Source organism: Bidens hawaiensis, unplaced genomic scaffold (genome assembly GCF_021521415.1).
Source record: "Bidens hawaiensis isolate Kalapana, Puna unplaced genomic scaffold, B.hawaiensis_p1.1 tig00029042_1, whole genome shotgun sequence".
Classification (NCBI taxonomy): domain Eukaryota; kingdom Viridiplantae; phylum Streptophyta; class Magnoliopsida; order Asterales; family Asteraceae; genus Bidens; species Bidens hawaiensis.
This window is the reverse complement of record NW_027494788.1, coordinates 96,646-109,966: the sequence shown is the minus strand read 5'-3', so window position 1 is coordinate 109,966 and position 13,321 is coordinate 96,646. Positions and strand designations below refer to the sequence as shown.

General features: G+C 39.1%; 1 protein-coding gene across 1 annotated transcript; it reads right to left on the bottom strand.

The window, feature by feature from the left end:
- Window positions 1-2,371: 2,371 nt before the first annotated feature.
- Window positions 2,372-4,876, bottom strand: LOC143578137 (uncharacterized). Its single transcript, XM_077061800.1, has 3 exons — window positions 4,292-4,876; window positions 3,435-3,527; window positions 2,372-3,028 (listed from the first exon to the last, which is right to left on the bottom strand). The coding sequence occupies exons 1-3, from the start codon at window positions 4,402-4,404 to the stop codon at window positions 2,494-2,496; spliced, it is 741 nt and encodes a 246-aa protein (XP_076917915.1). The 5' UTR covers window positions 4,405-4,876; the 3' UTR covers window positions 2,372-2,493.
- Between the last annotated feature and the right edge of the window lie 8,445 nt (window positions 4,877-13,321).

The following is a 13,321-nucleotide window of genomic DNA, read 5'->3' as shown; positions in this document are numbered from 1 at the left end:
CATTAAATATTCACCACCTTGTTTCGGGGATTTTTTTCATGTCCGATGTGTTGCACATATCATCAACTTGGTTGTTCAAATAGGTCTTGACAATGAAAACATTTGTGATGATTTAAAATACTTTAGACTTATGTTACAAGATGTCTTCAAAAGTGGTAAAAGAAGACATCTTGAATATAAGAACTATTGCAAGTCGGTTGAAAGAAAGTATTTGGGGCTGAATTGGGACGTTCCAACCCGTTGGAACTCAACTTGTCATATGTTAAAGTGTGCTTTTGCCCAACGCCAAACTTTACAAGCTTTTCATAACAATCTTGTTAAAGAACGCGAGGCCGATATGTTTCCGGAAGTGTTTGGGTCCAAGTCGGTTATTTGTTGGAGTATCTTGACGTGTTCAAAAAGTCAACAACAAAATTATCAGGAGTCTATTACCCTACTAGTTGTTGGGTTTTGCAAGAATTGTACTATATGTCTTGTGTTTTTAAAAGCTTTGCGGAGAAGAACAAACTCTTCGAAAATATTGTTGCGGTGATGAAAGAAGAGTTCATAAAATATTTTGAAAACATACCGCCGGTCTTTACTTGTGCCGCCGCATTAAACCCCTATTGGAATGTTAATGGGGTTGAAACAACGATTGAGGAAATATTCGACAACTTAGGTATGCACGAGATTGACCTGAAATTGTCGACGGAAGCGAAGGACAAGTTCAACAAAAACCTTCAAGACCTTTATGACCATTATTTTCAAATGTATGGTCCAAGCACGAGATCGTCTTTTGTGAAAAAAAACAACAACTAGTAGGCCGTGCAATGACCCACTTATAAACTTGATGAATGGGATTCGTGAATCGGCATCTAAGAGGCAAAGAGGAAACACACCAAGTAGCGAACTTGGTCGATATAGTGGAGCAAACTATGTTGAGGGCGCAACGGTCGACGAAATTCGCAATATTGATTTGTTGGCTTGGTGGAAAGGTAAACAAAACGAATTTCCCATTCTATCCGCCATGGCTCGTGATTTGCTTGCCGTACAAGCCTCAACGGTTGCTTCCGAATCGGTTTTTTCTCTTAGTGGGAGGGTGTTATCTATGCGAAGAACAAAACTAACCCCCGAGTCTCTAGAGGTTTGCATTTGCCTAAAGGACCATTTGGATGCGGTGGATCGTGTACAACACAAGGCGAACTTTGAAGACGAAATACCAATAGAGAGTCATATTCATGATGAGGAGGCGGAGGACGGGGTTTCTTCCGATAACGAAGACGAGGGTGAAGACGAGAATGAAGACGAAGAAGAGTTGTAATTATTTGTTTTGGTAAAATTATTTGTAACTTGTTCAACTAATATTTAGTTTTGATTTGTTTTATTATAATTACTTTTGTTACTCATGATTAATTTTTGTTACTTTTTTAATAACGACGAACATTTTATTTATTTAAAAAATAACTATTACAAACATTATTAAAACATAAACGATACTAAACATAACAACTAAAACATAAAAAACAAAGTCCGTCGTTTTAATCCGGGAATACTTATTTTTGGGTTGTGGAGCCGGACGACTCTCCCACTTCCGTTTTTTTAGCTTCCAAACTTCTTTTCTCTCGACAATACTTATTCGTATGTTTTCGTAATGTCGAGTTGGACCCTGCTTTAAGAAACTTCGAGCAATATTTGCAACGTGCCAACTCATGTGAGTCGGTCATGAGACACAAATCATAATGAACCCAAACATCGGGGCATCTTGTTGTTTCGATCACCATAACAACGTCATCATTAGTTGCCATTTGTTGTCGGTTTAAGGTTAATTGTGGTTTGGAGTGTGTTTTATAGTTTTGGAAGTGGTTTAACAAGTACACAAACAAACCTTGCTATTTAGAGTAAAAAAATAACCTATTTATAGTTAAAAAATCGGTTCCAACGGTCAAAAACGGCTATATAGCCGTTGGAACCGGTTCCTAACGGCTATGATATTTAAATTTCAAAAAAAACCGGTGGAACCGGTTTTTACGTAAAAACAGGTTCCGGTTCATACCCTACCCGGTTCTTAAAAGTTAGCATATCTGGGCATCGGTTCGGGTCGGGAACCGAACCGGTTCTTGATTGGAACCGGTGCCATTTTACAACCCGGTGTGAAAAAACCGGTTTCGAACCGGTTCGGGTTTTCCAGTTGAACCCGATTTGTGCACCTCTAGTCTACATTACACAATACTCGGTTCATGTCATGTTCATATTGTGGTAAATGTAAACTTTACAGGTTTACACCTTTTCAACTTTGGAACACAACCCGTTTAACCGCCCTGGATAAAAATAATAATAATTCAATAAAAGGTGCAAAATAACTCACCAACAAAACTAAAGTAAAAGTGTAAAACACTAGTGTACTTCAACAACTCATCAGTCTCATACAATTTATCAATCAAAACAAGTAAAACATAAAAATCCATATCTCACTTCAAACTCAAAAGAGGAATAAACCACGCTGCCACGTCACCATCAGTACCTCCTTGGAAAACGATCGCGATCCACAAACCTCGCAGAAGGACATTCAAACGCCAGATGTCCTCTCCCACCACAATTATGACAGATGATCAAATCGACACAATCCCGACTCATATGACCCACTTGCTGGCAGTTCCTACACACAATGTCACGAAACCCACCACGTGAGCCCCCTCGGTCACCACCCAGCATACCCCCCTTCGGGCAGTCTCGGGCAACATGGCCCGCCACATTGCAGGAGTTGCAAACAGGGTCGTTTGTACAGTCTCGGGCAAGGTGACCTGTTTTCCTGCAGTTCTTGCATGCTTTGTCATTGGTGCAATCAACTGCTATGTGGCCTTGTTTGTAGCAGTTGTTGCATAGGCGCACATCACCAGGGGGCAGCTGGGGAGTAGTGCAATTTTTAGCACGGTGTCCTGCCTTCCCACACGCGTGGCAGATGCCCTCGTTTGGGCAGTTCCCGGACAAGTGCCCGGGCTCTCTGCAGTTCCAACAGAGAGAGTTGGTGCTACATTCTGATGCAATGTGCCTGTTACACACACGTACGGATACCATTAAAAGACATACATACCCTTGGAAACTTTTAAAATATCATATATCTATTGTATATATAATACAAATTAGGAGCTCATTTTAAGAGTTACTAATATTGTTGCATATGGTACAGTCAATAATGCATAAAATTTTAAGAATGTAGGGGTAATATGGTCTTTTAGTCACACATGTAGTCATGTACGATAAAACTATTAACTTTGAAAAATAGTTACAATAATGGTCCTTCAACTTAAAATTCATTTAAAAAGAGTATATTTGATATTTTAAGTTTGAATTGAGTATAAATATGAAATTTTATTAAAATAATTTCTGTTTTCCAAACTATAATTACATCATACTCACTATAAAATAAACAAGTGCATAATCAATAATAATCTTACCCGGGAAGTCCACAGTTATGACAAATGGCGACGTTAGGGCATTCTCTAGCATAATGACCAGGTCTTTTGCAATTCTTACACAGATCGCTTCGGCTAGAAAAGAAAAACGACAGTTGTTAAGAAACAGAACTGAATTAGGTCTTCATAATACTTATAGCTTATGCATAGACTACTTGTGCATTTAAAAAGTTCGGCTTATTTTGGTTGTGGATAAATATAACTTCGTGGTACCTAGAGTTTTTTTATTTATTTATTTATTTTAGTGTCTAATTTTTGGATTAGTGTTAATTAACAATTTAAAATATTATCTATATATAATTTAGTAGTACTTTTTAGTGATGTGGAAGGTTGGTTTGTTAAGAGATGGAATAGTGATAGGGTTTTCATACTACCTGTTATGCATAGACTACTTGTAAATTTAAAGAGTCGGGCTTCCTTTGGTTGCAAATAAGGATTACTTCATGGTACCTAGAGCCTTTTTATTTATCTATTTCAATGATAAATTATCTAATTTCCAGTGTCAACTAAAAATTTAAAATATTATCTATATAGTTTAGTTGTACTATTAAGGGTGTGTAAAGGTCGGTTTGGGGGATTTGGGCTCAAACCGAACCAAAAACCGAAAAATTGGTTTTTGGGTTTCTGAAAACCATTCGGTTATTTTGGTTCAGTTCTGTTTATTCGGTTTATCGGTTATGACAAAACCAAAACTGAACAGCAAAACCTTTTTTATAGAAAAAAAACATAAAACCAGACATCTCACGCACGTCTCTCAGCTTTTGGGACCTAAGTGCCTCATTTTCTTTTAAATCAAGTTCAAAAAAATATAGAATAAACAGGAAGTTTAGAACTGAAACCTGAAACTCTGACGAGAATCCCTCCGATACGGAGCATCACGATAAGAACTGCGCGCAGTACGGATCTTGCGATCCATGGGGCTCCTGCTTCGGCTCCTTCCGTCTGAGCTCATTTTCAAATCAAAGTAACAACCAACCGACCAACCACCTCCACCACCCTGCCCATTGCAACCACACCCTCCATGAGTCAAAATCCAATCATACTTCACCCCAACACCCAATCACGACATAAATTATTCAACACGCATACAAATCATCATGCATCATTTACCAGCAGTGCACCAAGGCTTTGCTCACTTAGATACCCAACCCAACACGCACCACGTCATCATTAATCACATTACTGAAAATTTAACTCAAAAGCCCACTCCGGCTTCATACAATATACAACTACAAACTACTTAGGGTATACAACAACCGGTCACATCGATTTGTTGTCTGTGTAGGTTTCAACATTCTCTAAATAAAAGGTGTTGTTTCTTGTCAGTTTTATAAGCATATATAGCCCTGCTAAAGAATAATCATCATCTGACATAAACCAATTAAACCTTATACCACTGAAATGCAACATATGTTGTTGTGGATAAACGGATAATTTTAACATCTTACTTTTTGGGAACATATGAAATGACGCAACCCAGAAATATGAAACAAGTAAAAAATTCATAGCAAACTATAAAAAGCAGTCAATATCAGTGGTCCCCATGTGAAATATTGGTAAAAATATCGGTCAGAATATCGGCACCAATAATATTGGCGATATTGACCGATATTTCCGATATCAGTGTTTTAAGTCTTGATTGTCAAGTTTTATAGTGTTTAATGTTAGTATTTTAAGTCTTATGAGTTCCTACTTCCTACTGTGTTTTGTAAGTTGCAAAAGGTTACTTTGTTAACGATAGGAGGGTACACTTAATTGTTAGTGTTAAAGTGCTACATATATAAGTTCTGCATGATATTAAAGCTACCGATATCTCAAATAGCGTCCGATATCCGATATTTTTCCACATTAACTGCACAGACAGATAGTACTTAGTAACAGTTTAATTTGATTCGAATTAAATTTAAAACGGTTAGGCATTGTTTACAATGATCAAAAGCAGTTACTAACAGTTTGGCTCGGCGTTCGACCTAACAAGCATCATAACCAGAGTCATAGTTTCAGATGTCACACACACTTACAGTTTATGTCGCAAAAATTGAGTTATAGATGGCCTAATATCACTAATTGGATGAAGAAGCATTAGATTTAGATACATGTATGGATTATATCAGAAACATGATAATAAGAATATAAAACAAGGATCTGTTTCTAAACACGTATAATAAAAACGGAAAGACATGTATGAATGAATAAATTGTAAAAGGATATTGAAATTGAAGATGTAATTTGAACCGAATTGAATTAAAGGAATACCTGAACGAGCGTATGAACGATGAAGGTTAGGGATTGTTTCTTGTCGATCTGGACACACACACAATAATAATAATAATAATAATAATAATAATAAATTAATAGTAGTAGTAACTGTTTATGAATATATATATAAGTTTCGTGTATCCCCCCTCCACTATGGTCAATAACCTTTTAACTTTTCTCTTTTTTTTCTTTTGTGACTTAAATGGAATTAATCAAAATAAGACAATATATGCATGGTATAAGTCTAAGATATTACCATGGTATCATATCAATGGCTAGTTTTTACTCATGGAAATTTGATAAGGTTGTTCGTTGTCAGAGTTAAGCCCACTGCGTTTAACCCACGTCATCGGCTTTTACAGGCTTAGCGACGTGAACGGGCGTTAAAACACCACGCCAGAGGGGTGTTACGGGTGAAGGTGGTAGGTGGTGAACAATCGAATGGGAAAAGAGGGGGCGTGGCAGTGGCTTCAAGATGGGCCTCGTCGGCGTTTATCCACAACGAGCTGCCTAAGTGAATGAAAGCTAGGCATGATTAAAGGAAATCGACGCAAGAATTGCAACAACTAAATAATGAAACCTAGTATTGGTTAGCCAAGATTTCTAGTTTTAGAGTCTAATAAAGTAAGAAAGTGGATCTCAATTCCTACAATGATAACTATGCCACAATTGATAATCATGAAGGTTATAAATGTGTGTAAAGAAAAAAAGGAATATGAGTTATTGTTGATTTGATTTTTTTTTCTCATATAAGTCAATGTCTTGGGAAGACAAAATTAAACATGATTTGACAGAGTTGCACCTCTTTGAGGACATGATCCATGATAGAGATTCATGAAGACGTAGGATTAAGGTTAGCGACTTCTAGGGGAAGATACCTAGTTAGCTTAGCTTTGTATTTAAGGTCTAGTTGGCTAGCCTGGCTCCTTGTTGTTTATGTATATATTTTGTTTGATGCTGCTTTTTGATTCTTATGCCCTATTCTTAGTAGGTTACAGATTCCCTGTTTTTTTGGTGGTTTGCTATCTATGTATTGCTAAGTGTCTTTGCTTGTAGGATGTATGTTTACTCTGTTTACCTGTATGTAGCTTTATGAGCCGGGGGTCTCTCTGGAAACAACCTCTCTATTCTCACGGATAGAGGAAAGACTTGCCTACATCTCACCCTCCCCTGACCCTACCGATAGCGTGCTATGCGATGGGATATACAGGGCTTGATTGATTGATATATAAATCTATGTTTTACATATTTCATACAAAAGTAATTTATATATGCTTCTAAGTTTTTTTATAAAAATAAACAACAAACAGAAACGTATATTTAATTCAATTATTTATTCATATATTTTTTAAGAAAGTATTTTTAAAAGGGTTAATGCATTGTAAAGTTGTGGCGAAACTAGAATCCTTATGTGGATCTAGGTATTTTTAATTGTTACAGTTGAGGTTGTGACAAAAACTAAATAAAACGTTGTGATGATTCGTGCCATATATAAAGACAATCGTTGGTCTAGTTTTGGTACAAATTTTATAGCGGATTTGCATATACCATACTGGATCCACATAAGGAGTCTAGTTTCGCCACAACTTTACACCATTATCACAATCAAACATGTGTTTACTTTTAGACTTATATTATCTGTAGGCTTTCTTGATTGATTTTTTCTTATTGATTTCCTACTTCTTATCTTAAACTTGTTGAATTGTCATGTTAATATTGTGTCATAATCATCCATACACCATCATTCTCGTCTTGCTCCTCTTGGTTATATTAGTGTCATTGCATTCGTTCAATGTTGTTTTGCCATTGGTATTAAGGCATTGGTACCATGAGGGGTTCCAAGGGGCATTGTCCCTTGGTGGGTCCAGGGTCAATGTACAACGCCCTTAATTAGGGTTGCAATACCTAGTTAGTTGTTAATGGCTTGGAAATTAGTGATTGGTTGAAATGAATCATTAGTGACAAAGCAATAACAACTAATTAGGAATTAATTACTAATCAATGGTTGTGATATATGGTAGTAGCAACTGACAGGTAGCAGTGGCAGTGACATTTGATCAGTCGCAATTGAGTAACCAAATGGTTGTTTACAAATGATGCAAGTGTATAGCCACAACAGTTCTAACTATCACATGTCAAACATTTTCGTGATAAATTGCAGTGATTTGTTGTGACACTTCAACCCATATATAATGGATTCATCTGGTGAGATGAAAACACATCGAATCAACACTTTGAATTTCATAGAAGAGAACTTCTCGTTCTTTGGAAATTACTTTTTGTCTTATCCGATTATTGATTTCATGTATAGCACTTATTCTATAAAGTTGATCACACGACTTAGAAAGTTATTCAATATATCATTTTGAAAACACAAAAGCCTACATAATCATTTATACAAACTGTTCATATCAATATCTAGAAACTGTACACTTGTTCTCATAACCATAGTCATTTGATTGCATCATGTGGGTAAAGAATCATGTACTTCTCCACAAGAGTCATATTATGCTTCTAAACACAACACCAGCAAGATCATTTAAAAGGCAAGCAAATTTGGTGTGAGTTTCTACCTTTTAGCAAAGAAACTTATAGTCTAAACTAGAACGTGCTTTGTTGAACCTCCTTGGTACCTTTATACGAAAATAACAAATGATCCCACATGTCGTTTTTTCGTTTTAATTCTTTTAGGTAATTTGAAGATATGATTTGGTAAACATTAAATCAAGTGGGAGTTCACGAGTTCGTATAATTTTAAGCATTTTGGGCTTACTTTCTATTATGTAAAGTTCTGAATATCAAAATGTATGCATTTTAGATATGGTAAGTGTGTTAGTCACAGCTAGATCTACAAATTGTTTCTCGTCGAGGCTCTGATACAACTTGTTGGTCTCGAATGTGCCAACGACTATGACTAGTAGAAAAGAAATAATTGTCATAAGAACACATATTATCACTTTAATAATTAGTAGGACTTTATTCTTTCGTTCTCTCTTTGCAATTGTCTTTTATTTTTTATCTGAATATGATTTTATTCCTCAAATCTTGATAAAAAAATGTCTTTAGAATCTCTCTCCTTTATTCTTCATGGTAGATGATAATCTTTTATGAGATTTATTGAAATCTCATAAAGATTGTTGTCTTAGCTGATATATTTAGAGGATATATATTATTTGTATAGATAGTCATTATCTTTTAGAATTGTATTGTGATTATGTTTCCTAGTTAGAGGTATGTTATGATTGTATTCTCTCCCTTATATAAAGGGATTGTTATTATCAATAATAGCACACAGAAAATCATTCACCATAAAAGCTTTTATGGCATCAGAGCCTCGGTTCTGAGTACCTCTATTTTCTTCCCTTCAACCCTTGGGTGGCCGATCGGTTATGAGTACCTCTCTTTTCTTCCCTTCAACCCTTATTATTATCTTCTACGTCCACTAATATTCCCTCAGCCAATAATCCTTCACTTACCTGCCTCTTTTCCCTGTTTTTTTTTGTTTCTTTCGATCCTGCAAATCCTAATCAGAAGCCATGACAAAAACTGATACATCGACCTCATCCAGTTCAAACCCAAACCCGTCATTACACCCGGCATATTCTGTAAACAATATTCAATCAAAAGTCCGAACCCTTGACGGCACTAAGGTCACCTACTCGGCCTGGGTAAAATTATTTAAGTTTCATGCAACCGCTTACCGGGTGCTCAATCATCTTGATGATACCCCTCCTCCGGCTGATACCGATCCTACATACCCAGCTTGGAAAGAATTGGACGCGCTGGTCTCACATTGGATTTACAGCTGCGTATCAGACGATTATTTGCAGCATATTCTGGACACCGAGGCTTCGGCTCGACAAACTTGGCTGAAACTAGAAAAGCTTTTCCTTAGTAACAAGCGCGCAAAGGCTGCAGCGCTCGAAACTCAGTTTGTCAATCTCACGCTTTCCGCTTGCAGTTCCATTAATGATTATTGCAAACAACTTAAAAATCTTGCTAATCAGCTTGTTGATGTGGACCAACAAATAACCGAAGAGCGCCTCGTGTTACAACTAGTCTGTGGCTTATCTAAGGAGTTCGACACAACCGCTTCATTGATTAATTCTCAAGCAGCCGATTGGGACACAGCCAAATCTATGTTGAATGACGAAGTCATCCGCCAAGCCGCACGCCAGCAACAGTCCTCCACGGTGCTTGCCACCACCGTCGCTTCTCCGCCTCAACAGCCGGCCGACAACAACAATCAATATCAGCAGCCCCGGGACCTCAACACTCAATACACGCAGTCCAGCAACCAGTATAGGGGCCGTGATCGAGGACGCGGCAATCATGCATCTCGTGGCAGAAGATCACGCGGTCGTGGCTACCGAGGTAACAATTCGAATTGGGCTTCTCAAAATTCTATGGGCCAACAATATTTTCCACAGTGGGCTTGGTGGAACACACCACCCTGCCCATACCCGACCAAGCCCAATTGGCGGCCCAACACACCTCCACCGCCACCATCCGCCAATTACACAGGGTACCCAGCTCCTGCCACCTACAGTCCGCCTGGTTATAATGCTTTATGTCCATCCGACTTGAGTGCCGTCATGAACAATGTTAATCTCACTTACACGGACCCGACTCCACATATGGATACAGGTGCTGAGCGTCACGTCACTGACAATCAAGGTATGATTCATCACCCTGACTTATTTACTGTTAACACTAAACTTTTAGTTGAGGGTTCTGGCACTGGTTGCCTACCAATACACAACCGTACCTACATTCTCCCTAACATCCTTTATAGCCCACACATTATCAAAAACCTACTGTCCGTCCGCCGTTTTACCCGTGATAACAATGTTTCTATTGAGTTTGATCCTTTTGGTTTTTCCTTGAAGGATCTCAAAACGGGACGGCTCCTTTCCCGCGACAATAGCACGGATGATCTCTATCCGGTCACTGCTCCAACATTACCACCACAAGCATGCTCCCTCACTGCTGCTACTCTACCTTGGCATGACCGTCTTGGCCACCCCGGCAAACAAGTTTTTGATATTTTGTCTAGAAATTTCGGTTTATCATGTAATTCGAATAAGCTTTCTACTTTTTGCAACTCTTGTCATCTAGCTAATAGTAAACGATTACCTTTTCATGAATCTAATTCATTTACCTTTGCTCCCTTTAATATCATACATTGTGACTTGTGGACATCTCCCATAACCAGTAAAACAGGCTTTAAATATTACATGGTATTAATAGACAATTTTTCAAATTTCGTGTGGGTCTACCCTTTAAAATATAAATCTGAAACCTTCGCCACAGTTAACAAATTTCACCGACTCATAGCCACCCAGTTCAACAGATGCATTAAAACCTTTCAGTGTGACCTAGGGGGGGAGTTCGATAAGCATGCTTTCAAAAAATTTGCCCACGAACATGGACTCCTATTTCATTTTTCATGCCCTCAAACATCTTCACAAAATGGCCGAGCGGAGCGAATGATTCGTCGAATTAATGACATTATACGCTCCTTACTAATCCATGCCCATCTCCCACCCCTAGTTTGGGTCGAAGCCCTTCATACCGCCTCCTATTTGCATAATATACTTCCTACTAAACGCCTTAACTTTTACACCCCCACATTCGCCTTATACCTTCGCCACCCCACATACGACCACTTAAGAGTGTTCGGATGTGCTTGTTATCCTAACACATCGGCCACCCAACCCCATAAACTTCACCAAAGGTCCGTAAGGTGCATCTTTCTAGGGTACCCACCCGATTTCCGTGGGTATAGGTGCTTTGACCCTATCACCGGTAAGGTCTCCATCTCCCGTCACGTCACGTTTGACGAAAACACATTCCCTTATACTATCCCTACCCCAACATCCCAATACTCATTCCTTGATGAGTCTATACCACCCGGCTTCACCTTCGCCCCAACCGTACCCACCTCAGTCGCACTACCTGCCCGTTTACACTCAACCTCTCCATTCCAACATACCTATTCGCGTCGACGTAAACCACCACAGCCACCTACCGCCGTCCCCACTACTACCTCAGCCACCATCACAAAACCTGAGCCCCCACCTCAGTCATCCCATTCACAACCGGTTGTTTCACCCCAACCCACAAACACACACCCCATGACCACCCGCTCCAATGCTCACCGCACCTTTGTGACCAAAATTATCTCCCCGGTCCCCACCTCTTATGCCAGAGCCTTTGTCGACCCTAATTGGATGTCTGCCATGCAGGCTGAGTTTAGTGCTTTACAGGAAAATGAGACATGGGAACTTTTTCCCAGACCGTTAGATCGACCGATCATCAGGTGCATGTGGCTTTTTCGCCACAAATTTAAATCTGATGGGTCACTTGAGCGTTATAAGGCTCGACTGGTGGTTAATGGTAAATCTCAAACTGTGGGAATTGATTGTGAAGACACGTTTAGCCCGGTAGTAAAACCGGCAACCATACGCACCGATCTCTCCATTGTTGTCTCCCGTTCTTGGCCGATTCATCAGTTAGATATCAAGAACGCTTTTTTGCATGGCACATTAAATGAGATTGTATTTATGCATCAACCCCCAGGGTTCGTGGACAGACGTTTTCCCAACTTTGTTTGCAGGTTAAAGAAGTCTCTTTATGGCCTTAAGCAGGCTCCCCGTGCATGGTACACCAGATTTGCATCATTTATATTATCACAGGGTTTTCGCAGCAGCACTTGTGACAATTCTTTGTTCACTTTTTCACGGGGATCTCAAACGGCTTATCTTCTTTTATATGTTGATGATATTGTGTTGACAGCTTCGACCACTGATCTTTTACAGGATATTATTCGCATGCTCTCACGAGAGTTTGCTATGACAGATTTGGGTCAGTTGCATCATTTTTTGGGCATTAAGGTAACCAAACAGTCCGACGGGTTATTCTTGAACCAATCGCAGTATGCGAAAGATATCCTTTCCTGTGCATCTATGTCATCTTCCAAACCCTGCACCACTCCAGTTGATTTATCCTCAAAACTTAGTGCTTCGGACGGTCCACTCTTTGCTGATCCTACTCTATATAGTAGTCTTGCTTGTGCCTTACAATATTAGATGTTCACTCGTCCCGACATTTCTTATGCAGTTCAGCAGGTTTGCTTGTTTATGCATGAACCGCGTGACCCACATTTTGCGTTTTTAAAACGCATATTACGGTATTTACAAGGCACTATAGACTACGGCATTCGGCTTCGCAGATCGACAACTGATTCTTTGGTTGCTTACTCAGATGCTGATTGGGGTGGCTATCCCGACTCTCGCCGCTCTACTAGTGGCTACTGTGTTTTTCTTGGGGATAATTTGGTCTCATGGTCCTCCAAGCGTCAACCCACCATTTCACGTTCTAGTGCCGAGGCAGAGTATAGGGGCGTTGCAAATGCTGTGGCAGAGGCTACTTGGCTACGCAATTTATTACTTGAGTTATATCTCCCGCTTCGTCGAGCTACAGTGGTCTACTGCGACAACATCTCAGCGGTATATATGTCGGATAACCCAGTCCAACACCAACGAACGAAACACATTGAAATTGACATTCATTTTGTTCGCGAAAAAGTTCGTGTTGGGGATATTCGT

Coding starts and splice junctions, on each gene's coding strand:
- LOC143578137 (XM_077061800.1), bottom strand. CDS start 4,404: ATGAGCTCAGACGGAAGGAGCCGAAGCAGGAGCCCCATGGATCGCAAG. Junction 3,528..4,291: donor GATTCTCGTCAGAGTTTCAG/GTTTCAGTTCTA, acceptor TTTCTTTTCTAG/CCGAAGCGATCTGTGTAAGA. Junction 3,029..3,434: donor CATAACTGTGGACTTCCCGG/GTAAGATTATTA, acceptor TGTGTGTAACAG/GCACATTGCATCAGAATGTA.